This window comes from Haplochromis burtoni, unplaced genomic scaffold (assembly GCF_018398535.1).
Source record: "Haplochromis burtoni strain Fernald_Lab_line unplaced genomic scaffold, NCSU_Asbu1 Contig_428, whole genome shotgun sequence".
Taxonomy (NCBI): Eukaryota; Metazoa; Chordata; class Actinopteri; order Cichliformes; family Cichlidae; genus Haplochromis; species Haplochromis burtoni.
In genome coordinates this window covers 47,195-65,500 of record NW_024582789.1, presented here as the reverse complement: position 1 = coordinate 65,500, position 18,306 = coordinate 47,195, and the positions used below count along the sequence as shown (strand labels likewise).

Sequence of the window (18,306 nt, the reverse complement as noted above, 5' to 3'; positions counted from 1 at the left end):
AATCTACGCTACAGTTCAAAAAGTATTTACTCCACCCATCCAAATAGTTGAATTCAGGTGTTCCCATTACTCTCATGGCCACAGGTGTATAAAAGCCAGCATGTAGGCGTGCAGACTGCTTCTACAAACATCTGGGACAGAAGTCACGAAGTGCTGGGCTACGTGAAATCACAGAGTGGGGTCGAGGTCGCCAACTTTCTGCAGTCAACCACTACAGACCTCCAAGCTTCACAATTAGCTCAAGAGTTTCCACGACCGAGCAGCTGCACCCAAGTCTTACATCACCAACGGCAACGCAAAGCGTCCGATGCAGTGATGTAAAACGTGCTGCTACAGGACTCTGGAGCAGCGGAGACGCGTTCTCTGACGTGATGAATCACACTTTTCTGTCTGGCAGTCTGATGGATGAGTCTGGGTTTGGCGGTTGCCAGGAGACCGGTACATGTAAAGTTTGGTTGAGGGGGAAGTTCAGCCCCTTAGATTCAGCCAAACAAACTCTTAATGCTTCAGCATATCAAGATGATTTGGACAGTTCCACGCTCCCAACTTTGTAGGAGATAAAGAAAGAGAAATCACTTTCTATATATCAAGTCCTCGGTTGGAGATGTTCAAAAATCAGACTTCAGTAGAGCGAGCTGGATCTGATGCTGCGTGCTGTGAAGCATGCCCTGCTTTAACATGCTTTTTGCATCTAATGGGACCACATTTTGCAAAATAAACAACACGCTGATTAATAAGACTCAAATCTAGTGACAGCGATCATAAACTCACCAGGAAATGGTTTAGTGAGGTCGTAAACCAGCCCAGAGGAAACGCTAAACCAGACAGTCTGCTGTTTGTTTGTGTGTTTGTTTTCTGGCTCTAAGCATTTAGCATTTATCAAACAGTGATAGTTATTTAAGTAATAATGGTGATCAGATGGTGCACACCTTCCAGTGTGTTCTGTTAAATCAGCTCAAACAGGCGCACGTTCACTCATTTTTTAGCGTTTAGCAGGAAAAGAGGACGACCCGTGATAAATAAAAGGGAGCGACGTGTTAATAAAACTAGTCGACTGATGGACTCTGGCTCTGTGCTGCTGTTTAACTCAACTTTATCAGAAGATTAACAGGTTATCCTGCTTTATATGTGAGTGTTGTCTTCCTTGTCCAATTTGATTGACTTTAGTTTACAGAAGAACGACAGGACTGACACGTTTCTAAAGTCTGGCTTTTAGCCGATGGCTGTGAAGAAAGCAGGGTTAACATGTCGCTGTCTTTTGCTGCCTAAGAGGGGGAATTGAGTCAGCAGACAGTCATAAGCTGCGCAGATTTCTGTGGAAAATGATGGAAACTACAGACGGATAGAAAAAAAGGACTCTCTTCACCTAGAGAGAGAGATTGGACAGATAACCTGTAACCTGCATAGTTTGTGGTTTTAAATCTGACCTCCTTTGAGACAAACGTCCACAATATCACTTCCTCCTATTCTGTCAAGCCCGGTTAAAACAGTCTGTTATTCTGATAAAAGCTGCAACATTTAAGGGTCATTCAGATAATCGGAGAATTCAGATCCATTATTTCATGCTGGCTGCAGGCTAATAAGACATGTTTCTTTTCCCAGCGATGTTTTCTAGCTCCTCCCAGGGATCCCGAGTTGTTCCTTTCAGACCACAAAAGAAGAGCATAGAAACTCATGCATGGGTGGCAGATAAAAATGAGTGAAGTGCTCAGTGGGGGACTTGATGAGAGTTCATCAACAGTCTGAACGTATAGGAGAATTACTAAGGGTTAAAGTCACCTGACCCAGCCCTAACTTGAAAAGGAAAACCTAATCTTTAAAGGTGTCTGTCTCCTGATTGACGAAGAGTTTAAATTCAGTTCTGAGTCTAATGGGAGGCAGTGAAGAGAAGCTTATATGGAAGAAATTCGATCTCTCTTTGTAGTTCCTGTTAATACTCTTGTTGTTGCTTTGTAGAACAACTGAGGGGTTTTCATGCCGTGTTTGGAACATGCTGATAATAACAGAGCAGTGCAGTCCTGGACATGTGAGCGATGATGTGCGGCCCCGTGTTTATGCCATCTTTGCCTCTTTGTCCTTCCAGAAGGAAATGTTGCCCAGGTGTGTGTGCAGACCTGATCGGTGTGACAGGTGATGCAGCTGTCAGAGCTGACCACTAAGTGTCACTGTCGTGTTGTCTTCATTGTCATCGCATTTAGTGAACAGTTATGTTTCTCCTGCACTTTAAAGGCTTTCAGTAAAATGTAATTATCACCATGTCCTGGGTCTGTGTATGTTAACAGTGTGATTTTATTACCTTGTGTGTTTTGTGTCTGAGTCATGGAGGAGCTGAGCTTCCTGCAACAGCTCTACCCAGTAATTACAGGATGACATGTGCATTGTGGAAGGAAATCACTTAAGCAGGTCATTGTTTTAGACCGCTGAGAGGCTCTGATTCCTAAAACGGAACTTTCCACATGCATGCTGGGAAGTCAGTGAAAGAACCACTGCCTTATTTCAACATTTTGTTCTTTAAAACCATTAAAAGCAATAAAAAACAAAGAGAGAAATACAGAAACCAAAAGCAGCTGCAGCACATGAAATACCGTTATTGTCTTATTGTTAATTCAAAAGGAGTGACAAACCAAACCCTGCATGGTACACAGCCGTGAATTATTAAAGCCCTGTTGGAATTATCATTATTATTACATGCCCATGCATATGTGATGAGTTTTCTGGATTTTGGATATAAAAGAGATTTTATTGTCTTTAAATTAAAATAATATGATCCTTAAAAAAAATGTAGGGTCATTGTAGCCTGTTGGTAGTCTTGATGGCCGTCTGTGCTTCCTAATATCTGTCAAAGTTAACCCCGGCCTCTTCGTACAGTTGCTGGTGGGAATTATGAGAGTGTGACACATTAATGGCTCTATGTGACAGTGAACATGTTAATAAGGGGAAAATGTGTAACTTCCTTGTGTGTAGCTAACCACCAGTGCAGACTGTCCACCACCTAAAAAACAAACAAGAACTGCCTTATTGTCTGGAAACCCCACATGCTGACATTTCTTTCATCTTGCAATAACAAATTGAACTGTCAAATTAGAAGCGGCTGTTTTTGCTCAGATATGAATTCAGGTATGCTTTGGCCTCTCTACAAGTTAAGGCTGTGTTTCATCAAAGTGTTTCAGGGCGGAGCTGGGTGTCTTTAATGGCCTGTAAGATCAGCCAGGAACATCATCACCGTGTCAGCTAAGAGGAATAGTGGAGCCGGTTGTCGCCTAATGATCGTCTTTTACAAGGACGAGCTGTCAGAGCATTGAGCTGCATCAGAAAATAGCAGCATGCGGTGCAGGGGCTGCTCTACACGCAGACCTGTTATCGTGCCAGGTGTTTGCCTTTGATGTAACTTGTTAATGACCTTTTTAAGGCAGATTGTGTTCAGTCGGTTTCTTATTTTAGGACCTTGTAGTTGGTTCATAAACATTCAAACATTCTTCTGTTTTCAGAGGCCTGGGTTTCACAAGATCATTTCACAGGATCCTGTGACTTCTCTCACTTTCTTCTTCTTTTTTCAGCAGCTGACAGGACACCTCTGCAAGAGAGTGTTTCAGTGCAACGGCTGCCCTACATGCTTATTAAAAAGACGAGATTAAAATAGCTGCACGGTTTCCAGCGTTCAACATCATCCTATTAATACTGCAGCTGATTTTCTTTTTTTTTAAAATTAATTTCAAAGCTACTTTCATAAGAATGTTTTTATCTGTCACCAAAATTACAATTCATGAAAAACAGATGGTTTGACTTTGAAGTCATGGTTTACTAATTCAGGGCTTAAAGTCAACATTTTCTGTTTAAAATACTTTGCTAAATCTACATTACCTAAAATACCATTAGAGTGTGAAGAAACAGCGGCTGTGATGTTATGTGTTGCTGAGACATCGACTAAAGTTGAACTGGGACGGGGCTGTAATCTCATGTAATACCATTTTAATCCACAAGATGGTACAGCGAGTCAGTGTAGCGTCCATCTTGCCCTGAGTTCAACCTGAGATATTCAAACATGGATATGGACCACGTTTGTTAATCATGTTAGCTGTGTTTTCATAGCGTTGTAACTTAAAAACTCCCCAAAAACAAACAGAATAATTAGAGACTGCAATAATCAACCTTGTGTGCAGCTGGTGGCGTCCTTCATAATCATTCTGCGACAGAAAATGCTTATCGGGCTGCACAGGAATCATTTTGTTGCAGTACCACTTAGGGCAGGGCGATATGGCCAAAAATATTTATCACGATGTACATTTGAAAATTTGCGATAACGATATAACTGACGATATAATTGACACTAGACAAAATGCTTTACAACTCCACAACTTTATTAGTGCAAAAAAACCCCATCAATGTATTTTCACTTAAACAAGCAGCTTTTTTATGTCATTAAAGTTATATAAAAACGTAACAGTGCAAATTCCTTGCTGACAGTTTAACCAAAAGGCATTTCCAGTGGAAACTGGCCGACATATCCTCAACATAACCATGTAGAATATCCACAAAACGTATCCACACACAGTACGGTAATATTATGTTGAAGCACGTATCACTCCACGAGGCTCCCGACTACGCCAGCCATAATGTTTCAACAATCCATCAAGCGGTGCGAGTTCGTAGCTTAGCAAAGTCGCACGAAAACATTTTTTGGCAGATTTTTGAGCGCCGTGTGCCACATAAAATCGGTTTGGTAATAACGACGGCCCGCTAGCATGCTCTACCAAAAATAGTGCTTTGTTGTGTATCTGACGGACGAAAGCTAAACCAGTTCCACACCACTGAAGTTGCAGCATTTTTACAAACCAGTTCTGGTTCATCTGTTTCATTCAACGATCTGCTTTCGCCCTTCTCATTCTCGTCGCCGCCATGCTTTTTCCGCCATGTGCGTATGAAAACAAAGGCACTGCGCATGCGCGTTTTACCCACATTCTTTCGCGATATTTCATTCTCTTATCATTGCCTAACATTATACTGATATTACCTGAATGGTATGATATGGCCCAGCCCTAGTACCACTACTTTTAGATTACCTCTATGTCACTGTATAAACTCAGAATATTGTGTCATTGAGTCATTAGTTTGCTGTCAGCTATGTTTTATGTGCCCTTGATTCTCTAATTCTCTTAAGATAATCTATGAATGTCTTTTGGGTTATAAACTCTTAATCATTAACTTTAATCTGGATAAAACATTGTTTCTCATTCGGGCTTAAATAAATATTGATCAGCTCATAAAAAAACTCAGGACTAAAATATATTAATTAGTGATGTGAGATTATAAAATACAGCGGGCAGGAAATGAATAACAAGCACCGTAATTTTAAGGACTAGTTTGTACATTCGGGGGTGGAAGTGACAGGCACCAGACTCCATAGAGAAATGCTGCAATTTAGGCTCAGGCTTCATACATCTTCCTGCCCAGCTTTGTGTGTGTGTGTGCGCGTCTGCGTGCGTGCGTGTGTTGCAGTGGCTCACATGTGGGTGGGAGTCTGAATGTTTTGGTCCTTTTCTGGAATGTCAAAAATGAGTCACTGCTTGTTCCGGTTGAAAGCTGCTCCGGCTTTCAACTTTACTCTCACTTAGTTCAAGAATTTTTATTATTTTTTAGCCTGAAACAATTTCTCATTCACTCAGAGAAAAATGTGACCGTGCAGGTGTCTGTGCTATCTTCTGAAGATGTAAAAAAAACACATTTTTTTACAAACCCACACACATATTTCATTCACAATGGAAGAATACAGTGAAGCTGGTGTCATCCAAAAAATACCTGCATGTCCTACTAATGCACGCTCATTGACTGGCAGAGGTTTTGGAAAAGGACACACACACTACCCTAAGATGTATTTACAGCACAAACATCCACGTGTGTTGTGTAGCCATCGCCTTTAACATGACAGTTAATGCTTTGTAAAGCAGCAGAACTACAGCGTCGACCTAAACTGGTTCATTTCTCTGAAAGCTCAGTGTTCTGGTATAAACTGGGTTTTTCAGGTCAAAAGGGTGGAGCTGGATATTATATTATAACCTGTGTTAACAAGGTGTGTCTTAACACAATAATAGGTTGTGCAGTGCAGATTTAGGTGTGGTGATTTTAGGCGTTCAGACTTTAAAGAACTACATATGACAAAGAAAACCTTCATAAGCACCCTTCCTGGTTCAGGGGTGTCGAACTACAGGCCTCGAGAGCCGGTGTCCTGCAGGTTTTAGATAACACCCTGGTTCAACACACCTGAATCAAATGATTAGTTCATTACCAGGCCTCTGGAGAACTTCAAGAAATGTTGAGGAGGTAATTTCGCCATTTATCAGCTGTGATGGATCAAGGACACATCTAGAACCTGCAGGACACCGGCTCTCGAGGCCTGGAGTTCAACACCTGCACTGGTTCATTTTCATTCTCACTCTTGTGAGAAGAGTACAGAGAGTTGGCTCTCATCAAACGCTGCGTTGTTGAATTATGATTGAATTTTGTTTTTCTTTTAAAAAAGGCTTAGAGAGCTAACAATTAATTAATTGTCAACAATTTAAAACTTTCTGATTAAAAACTGATGGACTTTTTCAGCTGTAGCCTGAATTGAAAAGGCAAAACGTGAAAATTATGTAATTTGGTTCTCATGTTAACTGTTTGGCCCTTTAATGCAAACTGGAATAAGAGCAGCCCTCTCATTGGCTACCAAGTGTCCCCCTGGCCAATACGATCTCTTCCCTCCCCCCTTTGTCCCACCCTCTTGAATCTCTCCCTTGTCCGTCTGCCTGGTTGTGGCACTCTGCTCTCAACCTGCAGACTGGCTGTCAGGATCGTGTGTGTGTGTGTGTGTGTGTGTGTGTACTGCACACCGCAGCGAGCGTGTGCATGAACGTGTGAACAGATTTAGAAGTGAAGTGGCAGCTTCTTTTTTCTTCTTCTGAGAGGAAGTGTATTTTCTCGCTGGGAAGAAAAGACATGATGATGATGATGATGGTTATAAAGACGTTAAAGATAATGATGGGTGTCCCTCGACCTCCGCGGGCTCAGGTCAGTGGATGCTGATACTCTGTAGAGCTATTTTGTGGCATTTATGTGTGCGTGCGCCTCAGGATCCTCCTATTGTCACAAACAGCCTGTTTCTGGTTCCCAGTTTCCTCTCCATTTTTTGTTTGTTGCATGTTTTGTATGAGTTTTACACCCGGATGCAGCAGTGTTGTACTTCACTTCTAGTGCACCAGATTTGGTTGAGTAGCAGCTGAGGTTAAATGGCATCAGTGTATGTGTGCATCTGCGCTGTAAGAGGCTGCCAAACAGTCAATCCAAGAGTTTTTCATAGAGATCCACTGACATGTTGGCCGAATGTCAATAACTGGCTCATAAAGCTTTGTTAACTAATATCAGAGGCTAAAGTTTTCTTAGAATGTCGTTTCCTAATCAGAAAGTCAACGGTTCAGTGTTTGGCTTCTTTAGTCTGCATGGAGATGTATCCTTTAACAAGATACTGAACTGAATGCATTCATTAGAGTGTGTGAATGTTACAGAAGGTGCTTAATCAGGGAATAAAGTGCAGTATGAATGTGTGTGTGAACTTAAAGTGTGTATGCAAAATTACCACTGGGTTTATGAACCAGCAGGCTTCTGCAGCTCCATTTCTCTATTTAAGGAGACACGTTTACTTCCAGGTGAAGCAGTGAAAATAGTGATGAGCTTGCACAAGCAGGAGAAAGTCAGACTGAAGAAGCTGAAACAATTGTGTCCAAAGAGGAAACCAGGTGCAGCTTCTGAAATGTTTCTACCGGTGTGATGATATATTTGGGTTTATCTTTAGTCTGTGCAGCTGTGCTTTTTGGGCTGACAGAGACATCAATCTAAATAGAAAGAAAAAATGTGGAGGGACTGGACTTGTGATAGAAAAGTGAGAAAAGCTGTGAAGTTCGTGTTGGTGTTTGAATCCAGTTTGATCAGCCGTGTGACTCTGGTGGATAATTAGTGTATCCAGACCACCCAGCTCATCACTTACTGAACAGGCAGTTGACTCCTTGTCTTCTCCAACATATAATCTAAAAATAATATCATCCCCAATTACCTGCATTCATTTTACATTTAAGGTCCTTATTTTATACTATTTAGTTATTGAATCATTTTCTCATTATTATTTAAGTGTTTTTCTTCTCTTCTGACTTTAAGATAAGGTGAGCAATCACTCGTTTCATTAAACTGAGTTTGTGAAAGCAGGATTAGAGCACATTTAAACTCCCCAGAGACTATTGTTTATCATGACTTCGCACAACAGAAACATGCCGTGTTTGTTTAGATTTGGTCCGATGGCTTATTTTCATCCTAATGCAAACCGTGATGAAGGTTAGGACTGAACTCAGTCCCTGCCTTTGTACAGACATCATGCATCTCACTGTCTGAAGCTGTCAGTCTACAAACTTTGTATTCATTCAACTTAAAGTAACTTTATTTGAATTGTTATGAAATTCCTTTAAGTTCAGGCTAGTTTCTGAGTGCAGATAACAAATATTTTAGGCAATCCTGACATTATTTTTTTCTTTAGCATAAGAGCTCTGATACATTCTAATATCATTTTAAATAACAAAGAACACTCTTATATTATCTGAGTAAAGTGTGTTTGTGTGAGAGAGGGCTCAGCATCCTGCCACCTGGCTGGCGAGTGATGCTGTGTGGGGGTAATGGGCCACACTGTACCCAATTAATGTGAGTGCTCAGTGGGCCAGACATAATGTATACACACATCCACACACACACTGTCTGCATTAATCAATTTAAAATACTCTTTTGTTATTTCCAAGGTCAACAGTGGGCCTTCAAGCCCAGTTTCCTCCCCTGATTCTGAGATTTATTACAATGCAGCTCCGGGCATGTCCTCACAAAACAGCCTTAAATGGAGAGGATTTATTCTGCAAGCCCCATTAATCTATAGTCTTATATTAACACAGAGCTCACTTTTAGTTCTAACCTACAGAGAGAAAACCTATAAATCTGCAGGTGGAGGCAGGTACAGACAAGCTGGGGAAGAAAGCAGCCACTCTTATTGGTAATGTTGTTTTTAGGAGGTGGAGGAGACCAAAATTGGAGCAAAAACTGAGGAATTATAATAGTCAGATGGACATAACTAGCACTACATATTAAAGATAAGATTGCTCTCGAACTGCTGAATATGTTTGCATGAAATAAAATACTCAGATCTTTTTAAAGTATTAATACAAAGAAAATGTAATGTGTCACTTCTTCAATAAACTGTATTTAAAACATTAAAATAACTTTATGAAAAACAAAGAGGTTAAGGTGGGTCTTCTTAGATATATTAATATCATAGGAATCATTATTAAAAGTAATCTGATACTTGTCTTTAATTTAGAAATGATCTAATATATAAAAAATTATAAACATAATGACACATGATGACAAAAAACCACTGACATCAAGACAAGTCCTTACAATAAATTGTAAATAATGGATGGTTTTGCCCCAAATCCAGCACCCTGAGACAGGAATATGAAATGTTATATTTTTTTATTTGGTTTGGAGTTGGGACTGTTCAAATTTACCGCCACTTTCAGATAAATGTCAGTGTAACATGGTTTTAAATTGCAGTGTGACTGCAAACCTCTAAGTTTAATTAACTTCTGCTAACACTGATGTTACCAACATTGGCATGTTGGCAGAAATAAACCAAACGGCTTGTAGACAATTTGTCACAAATACCTGCAGGTATTTAAAGCATGAATGAGTCATATTGTGATATTGTATGTGTGTTATGACATTTATTTTCCACTTAAGAGAAACTGTGATAAGCCTTTGAACTACATAATATTACTGTGATTAAGTAACACATGCTGTGCTATAGGTAGCAGTACAACAACAGGTGGTACGTCAGTCTATTACACAAAAATGAATCCGCACAATCTGGGTTTCACTGTCTGTTCAAGTTTATTTCAAGTATATTTCAACAGATTTGCCGTCACCTTTTCCTTGTGTGCTGAGTATTATTTTCAGATGAAGATTGTTAAATGGCTCCATAGTCAAAGTTGAACCAAAACTTTTTTTAAATTCTGATATGGAAAAATTAAGGTTTAAACATCATAAAATAAAACGTTTTAATATTCTTGAAACCAGCGCAGCGAGTTAATTAGATGTTGATTGTTTTACTGGATATTTCAAACCCAGAACATGTCAGATTCAGTTCATATAGAAACTGAAAAGAAATGGCACACAGTCCAAGTTTCAGCTCCTCTTTAATTTTTAGAAGTGATGATTTCTTATTGTGTTATTCCTGCACAGACATGAGAGTGGATGAAAAATTGAGCAGAACTGAAGCCATTTCTGATTTTATTAAGTGTAAAAACTCTAGGCTAACCTTTTCTTTTATGCCATCACACCTCAGATTATTGATTTAATCTGACTGTAGGCCACTTTTCCTCACTTTAGTTAACCTCACCTTTATTTCTTCCCCTCTTGTTCCATCCCTGCACCACCGGTTCCACCAGCAGCTATTGTTATTGAGACACACCTCAGATACACACTTTCAATCCGACTCTGATGGAGGAAAAAAACCCAGAAACACTCACGATCTTTGTTCCGTAGCTAGTTTGCATAATACATGCAGTGTACTGCGCTTGTGTATCTTTCTGTGAGGACTGTGTAACTTTCTTTGTTTGTGGTGTTATGGTTCAGTAAAGGCCACAGTATTTGCGTGAAATTTGCTTTTAGTTTGCAACTGAACATATAATCAAGAGTGTGTACTTTTTAACTCAGTAGTGTACTAAGGGGAAAGTCTAATATGCAGGATGTACTAGTAGAATCATGATGCTCTACCTTCTTAAGCTTTTTAAATTATTGGGGTGAAAGGTTAGTATCTAATAGCTAAATATAAGTGGTGACAAGGAAACATTGTATATGGACGTTTTGTTTACGTTGGTTTTAAACCAGTTTATCAAACAGCTCAGAGGCCTACTGATTGGTTGTCAACCCTCTGGCAACCTCTGTTGTCTGTAGGTATTCCCTAAGCAGTTGACAAGTTGTTGCTGTAGTCTGCTGGCTGCTGCTGGGTGAATTTAGCAGGGTCCTGTGGTTGGTAGTTTGCTTGGAAGATGTTGACTTGTCTGCTTGTCGGCATCTTCCACTTAAAAAGATTGTAAGAAGATTTTTGGGGCAGCACCTTTTTGCAACCCAGCGACTGCTAAACCCCCAGGTACACTTTCTCTACTAACCCATGGTTGCCAAATGGTTGCAGACCAGTCTCCAGGCCTGTGTGACTGGTGCTAAATGAATAGGGATGGGTATCGTTTAGGTTTTATCCGATACCGGTGCCAAACCGGTATTTTTGAAACAGTGCTCGTGCTTAAAGAATGGAGAACACAAACGTTGTCCTCTTATGTTTTTATTTTTAGCCGTCTTTTTTTTTTTTTTTTTTTTACTCCACCGTTGAAAATGGATGGAGATCTTTGACTTTAAATTTTGTCACTGCCCTATGAATTTCAACCACTTTTTCTTCGGTCATTTTAGCCTTTTTGGCCAGAGTGAAGGATGTATCTGCCATCAAACATGAAGACAGCCGCATATAACTACGATGGTGTTTGCTAGTTCATCCTACATGCATTAATTTAATAACATAGTTGGCCTATTCAACGTAAATTACACACGAACAACATTAAGCTACTCGCCCGAGAAGAACGACGGCCCGGATACCGGTACCCATTCCTATAAATGAACCAAGCTTTTCAGCCTATGCAAGCTGTGCGTGAGCTTTTTATGGCTCCCGAAGTGGGGCTTCAGGGGGGTAAGGGTTAACAAAAGAATTGAGAACCATTGCTTTAAATGAGCAAAAGTAAATACTTATTTTGGGGCTGAGTAAACAAAGTTTTTCAGCATCTTTTTAATGAGATTTGACAAGTGAGAGGTGATTCTGTACATGACTGCTAGAGGGAAAGCTAATTAACTTATTAGTACATAATTAGTACATAATATCTCAACATGCATACAGTTTATTAGACGTCTTCTCTTGAGACGGAAGTCACTGATTGCATTTCCATGTTCATAAAATTTGACTTCTGACTTCGTGTTGGAAGCCATTAGACGATGGTAAACTGTGGCAATAAAGAAAACTGTACAGAGTCAGCAGAAACACTCATGTCGTGGCAGTCAAACCACGATTTACTGGTCAATTAAGTGTTCAAAGTGTGCCAAGAAAACATTCCCCAGTCTATCTGTATTGTTGGCAACAGCATGGAGTCATCTTTTTAAAGCCCAATGACCCTGCTGTCTGCAGTCTCAGCATAAATGAAGTTTTGTCAGAAGTTTTTCTGTCCAGATTTAATGAACCGATGCTCTTCACAACCTCCAGTTTCAGAAACCTGACACGGCCCTTTATTGTAGTCCATCCACCTCAAAGTTGGTGTGTTTGTGTGACGTGAATCAGTCAGGATTGTTTGATAACTATATAACGCTATAATATTTTTTTCTTTACAACATATTTTCAAACTGGAGATGAAATGTTTGGGTGCATGAAACCGACAAATTAGAAACAAAAATCTGCAACTACAGTAGAAATTCATAGCAGCAGAGGACCATAAACACCCACAAAACTCCATTCAATCTTAGTAATTAGAAAAAAGCTATTTTCACATTGAGAATACACTGATGATCCACGATGATCTCAGTGTCCTTAAAAACTTTATATGGGCGATCATAAATGCTCCAATAGTGGATCTTTATTTACCTCAGAGATTGACTGGAGACATGTTTATAACAAACATTATTGACAATATTTCTTTTTATATTTGCTCAGTTTCATTAATAATGGTTAATATCTGTCAGTTAAGCTGTTTTGACGGCTCTAACTGTGCAGCTGGTTGTCGTTCAGCGATATTAGTAAGTTACTGCTCAACATGTTGCATTTACAAAACATACTCTGGAAGCAGAAAAAATAGGATTTCGCTCAAATTTGGCACTTTGGGGTGATTTTTAAACCAAAATCAAATGAAACCTGCTCCAGTCTGGGATATGTGTACAGCACAAGTTACCATAGTGATCTAGCTCGATAAAAACAGAACCAGCAACTTTGTGACACTAACCAGTCTGACTGTAAACTGGACATATCTCATTAACCCATAAATCTAGCTTTATAGTTGCACCCCTCCGGGCTCATGCATGACCCAACTTGGTAACTTCAAAGTTGGTTACTTAATCTGCACTTCTCCTTTAGTAAGTTAATGCTTAGTGACAGACAGTACAGTTTTTTCTGTTTGTGTGTGTGTGTGTGTGTGTGTGTGTGTGTTCCTTCTGACTCTGCAAATGACACTTCAGTGAGTCGTCGTCTTTCCTTCCCTTTCCTACTAGACTTTCAGTATGAAACAAGAAGCGTTGCTCATATTTCTCCTAATATTGCAAAGCAGCTGTTCAGACAGTTTTTCTAACTAAAAATGCAAAGGTCAGGGCTGGAGTGATAATTCCAACGTACTGATGGAGTTTGAATAGCAAATCATTATGTAACTCCTTCATGCTTTAGTTCTGTACTTGGCTGCTGTTTATTTTTTGTTATTGTTTATTTGTGGATAGTTTAATAGGGGGCTTTGTGTGAAATCCTCAAATTTAATAAAAAGGATTTGGATTAAATCATTTATTTTAAAATGCATGATTTGTGCGTGTGCGTGTGCGTGTGTGTGTGTAAACTGTGATGGCTTGCGTGGCTGTGGGAGAGTTGGATTAACGGTTATTTAGCCAGATTTTTATCTGTGAATAAACATTGCAAGCAAAGAAATGCTCTTTGGGGTTCAGCGGGGTGCGGTTTTCCTGCTTGTGTGGTTGTTCTTGGTGTTTTGTTGGCGCAGGAAGTGAAAGCAGACAGACCACAGTGAAACCAGTTCTGACTAAACCCAAACATAACCCATGTTCTTCCTAAGAATGAGCTGTTAGACTTTGTCCGGCAGGAATTGCATCATAATGTCAGAAATCTCACTCCTGCGTGGTTTATTTTTTTAAATAGAGAACAGTAATGAAGCACAATCTTATTATCGACTGTATTTCTGCTGCCTCTTACAATATGTTACCTTTAGATAGACGTGTTTTTAGTCAAACATGACGACAGTTTTACAAATAAGCTTCACACCAGAGACCTTGACGGACCTAAATGTGTGATATCACTGGTTTAATGTTTCTGTTAAAATATAAGCAGAGATGAGGTGAAAGGGAATTAAAAATATTTTTCTTTCTTTGGGTTAAATTTAAAAGGGGAAGTCCTCTGCAATCTGAAGGTATCCAATTAATAAACATATCGTAAATCTAAGATCAATCTTTGTTAGATTTGACTGTTAAAATTGTTGTCTATGAACAGAGAAAAAAGAAGAAAGGAAAAAAGAAGGAAATCATGGACCCGGAATTCTTTGCAGTTTATTTAATGGTTTTTTTTTTTGAAGGCCAGCCAGGAAGTTGGTTAGCATTGCCTTGGTTCCTTTGATTGAAAGAAAATACCTTTTTTGCAATAATAAAGAAGTTTATCAGTAACATATTATTTGCAACTTAACTGAGATCTTCCTAAAAGCAAAGCACTAACGTTAAACTACAAACTACACCGCATGACGTCAGCATAACCACGAATAACTTCCTATTTTTAGCGTGATGACACTGAAAATGTCTCACAATATAAAAGCTTCATAATTGACAGCTGAGATTTTTACTTAAGCTTCATATTTTTAAGCTTGTCTTAACCCCAGACCTTATTTCAGATGAGTCGGGGTCAAACTTGTCCATTAAAACACATTAAAAACAAGGAAGCTGTGTAGTTATTTCCTGCTTTTAAGCCTCCTCTGCATCACCCTGGAGATGCCCACAAAATGTAATGACGTACAGCATTGAGTTTGAAGTAGAAGCTGGTTCAGGATGATCAATAAAAATGATGGACAGTAAATCAAGACGTCCATTTTCTTCAAGTTATCTATTTAACAGCCACATTTAACAGGGTGAGAGGTTGGCTGCACCCTGGGCACGTCTGTAGCCTGTCACAGGGCCACCACAGAGACGACTATTCATGCTGAGAAAACAGGAAAATATAAATCAATGAATCTCCAAAAAGTTGATTCTGTTCATCTGGACGCAGCGTTCTGTGGGAGAAACGTTTCATCACTCATCCAAGTGACTTCTTCAGTCTCAGCTGACTGCAGGTTTCCCCAACCTTATAAACAGTACATTTGCATAATGACTTAAACCAGCCCACTGAGGGAACAATGGACCGGGAGGTCAGTTCCTTAATCATAATTATGCAAACACCGGGTCTCTGTGGCTTTTAAACCCCAAAACACCTGATCTGGCACCAAACCATAGTGTACGCTGTTAAGTGCCAGGAGGATTGCCAGGATTTATACATCGGGGAAACCAAACAACCTCTGGCGAAGCGGATGGCACAACACAGAAGAGCTACCTCGTCAGGCCAGGACTCTGCAGTCTATTTACACCTACAGGCCAGTGGACACTCTTTCAAGATGAGGATGTACACATCCTGGACAGGGAGGAACGCTGGTTTGAGCGCGGAGTCAAGGAGGCCATTTACATGAAAAGGGAAAGACCATCTCTGAATCGAGGAGGGGGCCTAAGGGTACATCTTTCGCCATCTTACAATGCTGTGATTGCAGCCATTCCCCAACTCTCTGTGAATGGTACTCATGGCCATTGATCAGTGGGTTTTGGTCAGTGGTTGTTGATCAATGGTCATGAGAATTTGCATAATTAGATTAAGGAACTGACCTCCCAGCCCATTGTTCCTTCAGTGGGCTGGTTTCAGTCATTATGCAAATGTAGTGTTTATAAGATTTGGGGAAACCTGCAGTCAGCTGAGACTGAAGAAGTCACTTGGATGAGTGACGAAACGTTTCTCCCACGAAACGCTACGTCCAGATGAACAGAATCAACTTTTGGAGATTCCTGGATGATTGAGAATGCGTCAAGAATAAATCAATGAAAGCATATAAAGAGCTAACTTGAGTTTTTTGTGTAGAATCACATAAAAATATATAAACAGGGAAATTGAAAAGAGCCCGTTTTCGCCGTCTGACTAAGATGTGTCCGGGACACCACCTTGTTATTTCAGAAGGAGGCGCCGGGGCAGACCCAGAACACACGGGGAGATCATGTTTCTCTGCTGCCTTGGGAACACCTCTGCCTCCTTCCCCCCCCCCCCCCCCCGCCCCCCCGCCTGGAAGAGCTGGAGGGGGGGCTGGTAATAGGGAGGTCTTGGCATCTCTGCTTGGACTGCTGCCTCCAAAACCTGGACCCATTAAGCATCAGAAAATGGATGGATGCCATATGTATCATAGTAAAGCAAGGTGCTGGGTATATTAAAAGCTATGGAGACTGTGAGAAATCATTAGGGGCTCCTGTGGTGGTTCTGGAGGTCAATGTCAACTAGTGTTTAATTCTTATTTGCTCACATGAAAACTGCATACAATTCAGCACACATCAAGATATTTATAAAATTACAGCATGCTGAAAGATTTACGGCATCTTTCAGTTCAATGTTTGAGTTTTATAGCCCACAACGATACTATTTTTCATTCTTATTGAACAAATCTCATTTTAGGCAGCAAGCAGACACAGTTGGAACATGAGTTGGGGGTCAGTGTTCAGCCTGAGGATGTGGTGGAGACCAAAAGTTGAGCTAAAAGAGAGAAAATATCTGATTTTGATTCGTGTGACCTAAACCCAACAGTTAATCTGTCATCATTGCTAAAATGTTTGCAAAAAAATCTGTGGGACAATCCCAAAAGGTTGATTCTGTTCATCTGGACGTAGCATTACATCCAAATGCACAGAATCAACTTTTCGGGATGTCCTTCCCTGGATAATTGAGCATGCATCAAGACTGTGGAACAATCCTCTGACCACAGGCTGATCACCTGATAAAATAAAGTTCACACTTCACCTGAAAGATCTTTAAACATTACAGCTTTAATCTAAGTGGGCTTTACTCAGCTCCAAACGGCAGATAGATGGAACCTGGATATGATAATGTGGATGTTTATATCAGTGATGTCAGTCAGGATTTCAGGATTGCCACACGGTAAAGCATTGCTTTACTTCAGAAACCTTTTCTCGTGCTTTCCTATAAGCGCTCTTATCCATTTTTTAACCTCTATACACATCTTTTCTTTTCCTGGATTCCTCTTTAATCCCCTTTCTTGTACTACAGCCTACCGGTCTATTCTCCTCCTCCTTTATTCTCCCGCAGCGGCAGTTAACCTCACATAAGACACTAATCCAAAGATCAGGATTAACAGAGGAGAAGCACAGGAAGCACATATTCCCCTGTACAATTGTATGTGTTAGCATGCGGAGCAAGAGTTGGGAAAAAAAGGAAAAACAAACAAAAAGGGGTCAGTGGTGTTCACGTGTGCACTCATGAATGAAGAGGATTCACTGGAGAGGATTTTCACACAAACTGACCCAGAAACAGGAATGTGAAGAGAAATGCTGTGCGTGGGTGAAACACACCAGTGAGCTTGTCATGTTGGCTGGATGACTCATCCAAAATTTGGGATGTGGACCGGGAATTTTGCATAATTCCAATTAAGAAATTCACCTGAAGTTCTTTTCAGGCAACATGAAATGATCCATTTAATGAACTGAACTGACCGTCAGACAGGAACTGTAATGGGTTTAGAGCGCTCTGATGTTGGTCGCTGTGCTGCCGTTAATGATACCCTGACATTTCTTTTCAGTGCACAAGCAGCGAGTGGTTACATGTTGACTCTGAGATCAAATGTTTCTCTGTGGGTTTAGACCAGACTCAAGGCTTCCTGATTATTTTTCCCCCCACAGCAACTGAACCTGACGTCTGTAATAAGCAATTAATGTCAGATAAACAGTTTTAAAAACACATCAGAACAGGATTCTTAGAGCTAGTTTTATCCACAGAGACGGTTGCTTTTAAAATCTAAAAGTTAAATTGGCACATTCTGATCTGTTTTACTCTAGATGACCACATCCAGTTTTGTTCCTTACCTTTGACTTAACCACCATATTCCCTCATTACCTGCCAGGTGAGCCCCGGGCTCCAGACTGAGTGCTAGCCATGCTGCAGCAGATTGAGCCATCGTCCAGCACCCTGCAGCTGGTTGCCAGTGATATGAGCGACATCATGGACAACCTGGACACCCGCGATCTCGACTTAGGCGATGGAGATTATGACACGACAGACACCAACGCACCTGGTACCTGCCATCACTTTGCACTCTGTACAGGTGTTTCTCTACTTGTTGTGTAAGCGATTTGTTTGTGTAACTGTTTATATTT

The 18,306-nt window shown here is 40.3% G+C and overlaps 1 protein-coding gene across 5 annotated transcripts in view; it reads left to right on the top strand.

The window, feature by feature from the left end:
* pld1b (phospholipase D1b) overlaps nt 1–18,306 on the top strand; it is a 49,940-nt gene that overhangs the window by 7,031 nt on the left and 24,603 nt on the right. For 4 of the 5 annotated variants that reach the window (XM_005945562.3, XM_005945559.3, XM_042213220.1 and 1 more), the window contains exon 2: nt 18,054–18,224. In XM_005945562.3, coding sequence (XP_005945624.1) covers nt 18,086–18,224 — 139 coding nt within the window. In that variant the 5' untranslated portion in view covers nt 18,054–18,085. Of the gene's footprint in view, nt 1–6,411; nt 7,045–18,053; nt 18,225–18,306 lie in introns of those variants that run through there. The other variant, XM_005945560.3, reaches the window with a different exon arrangement.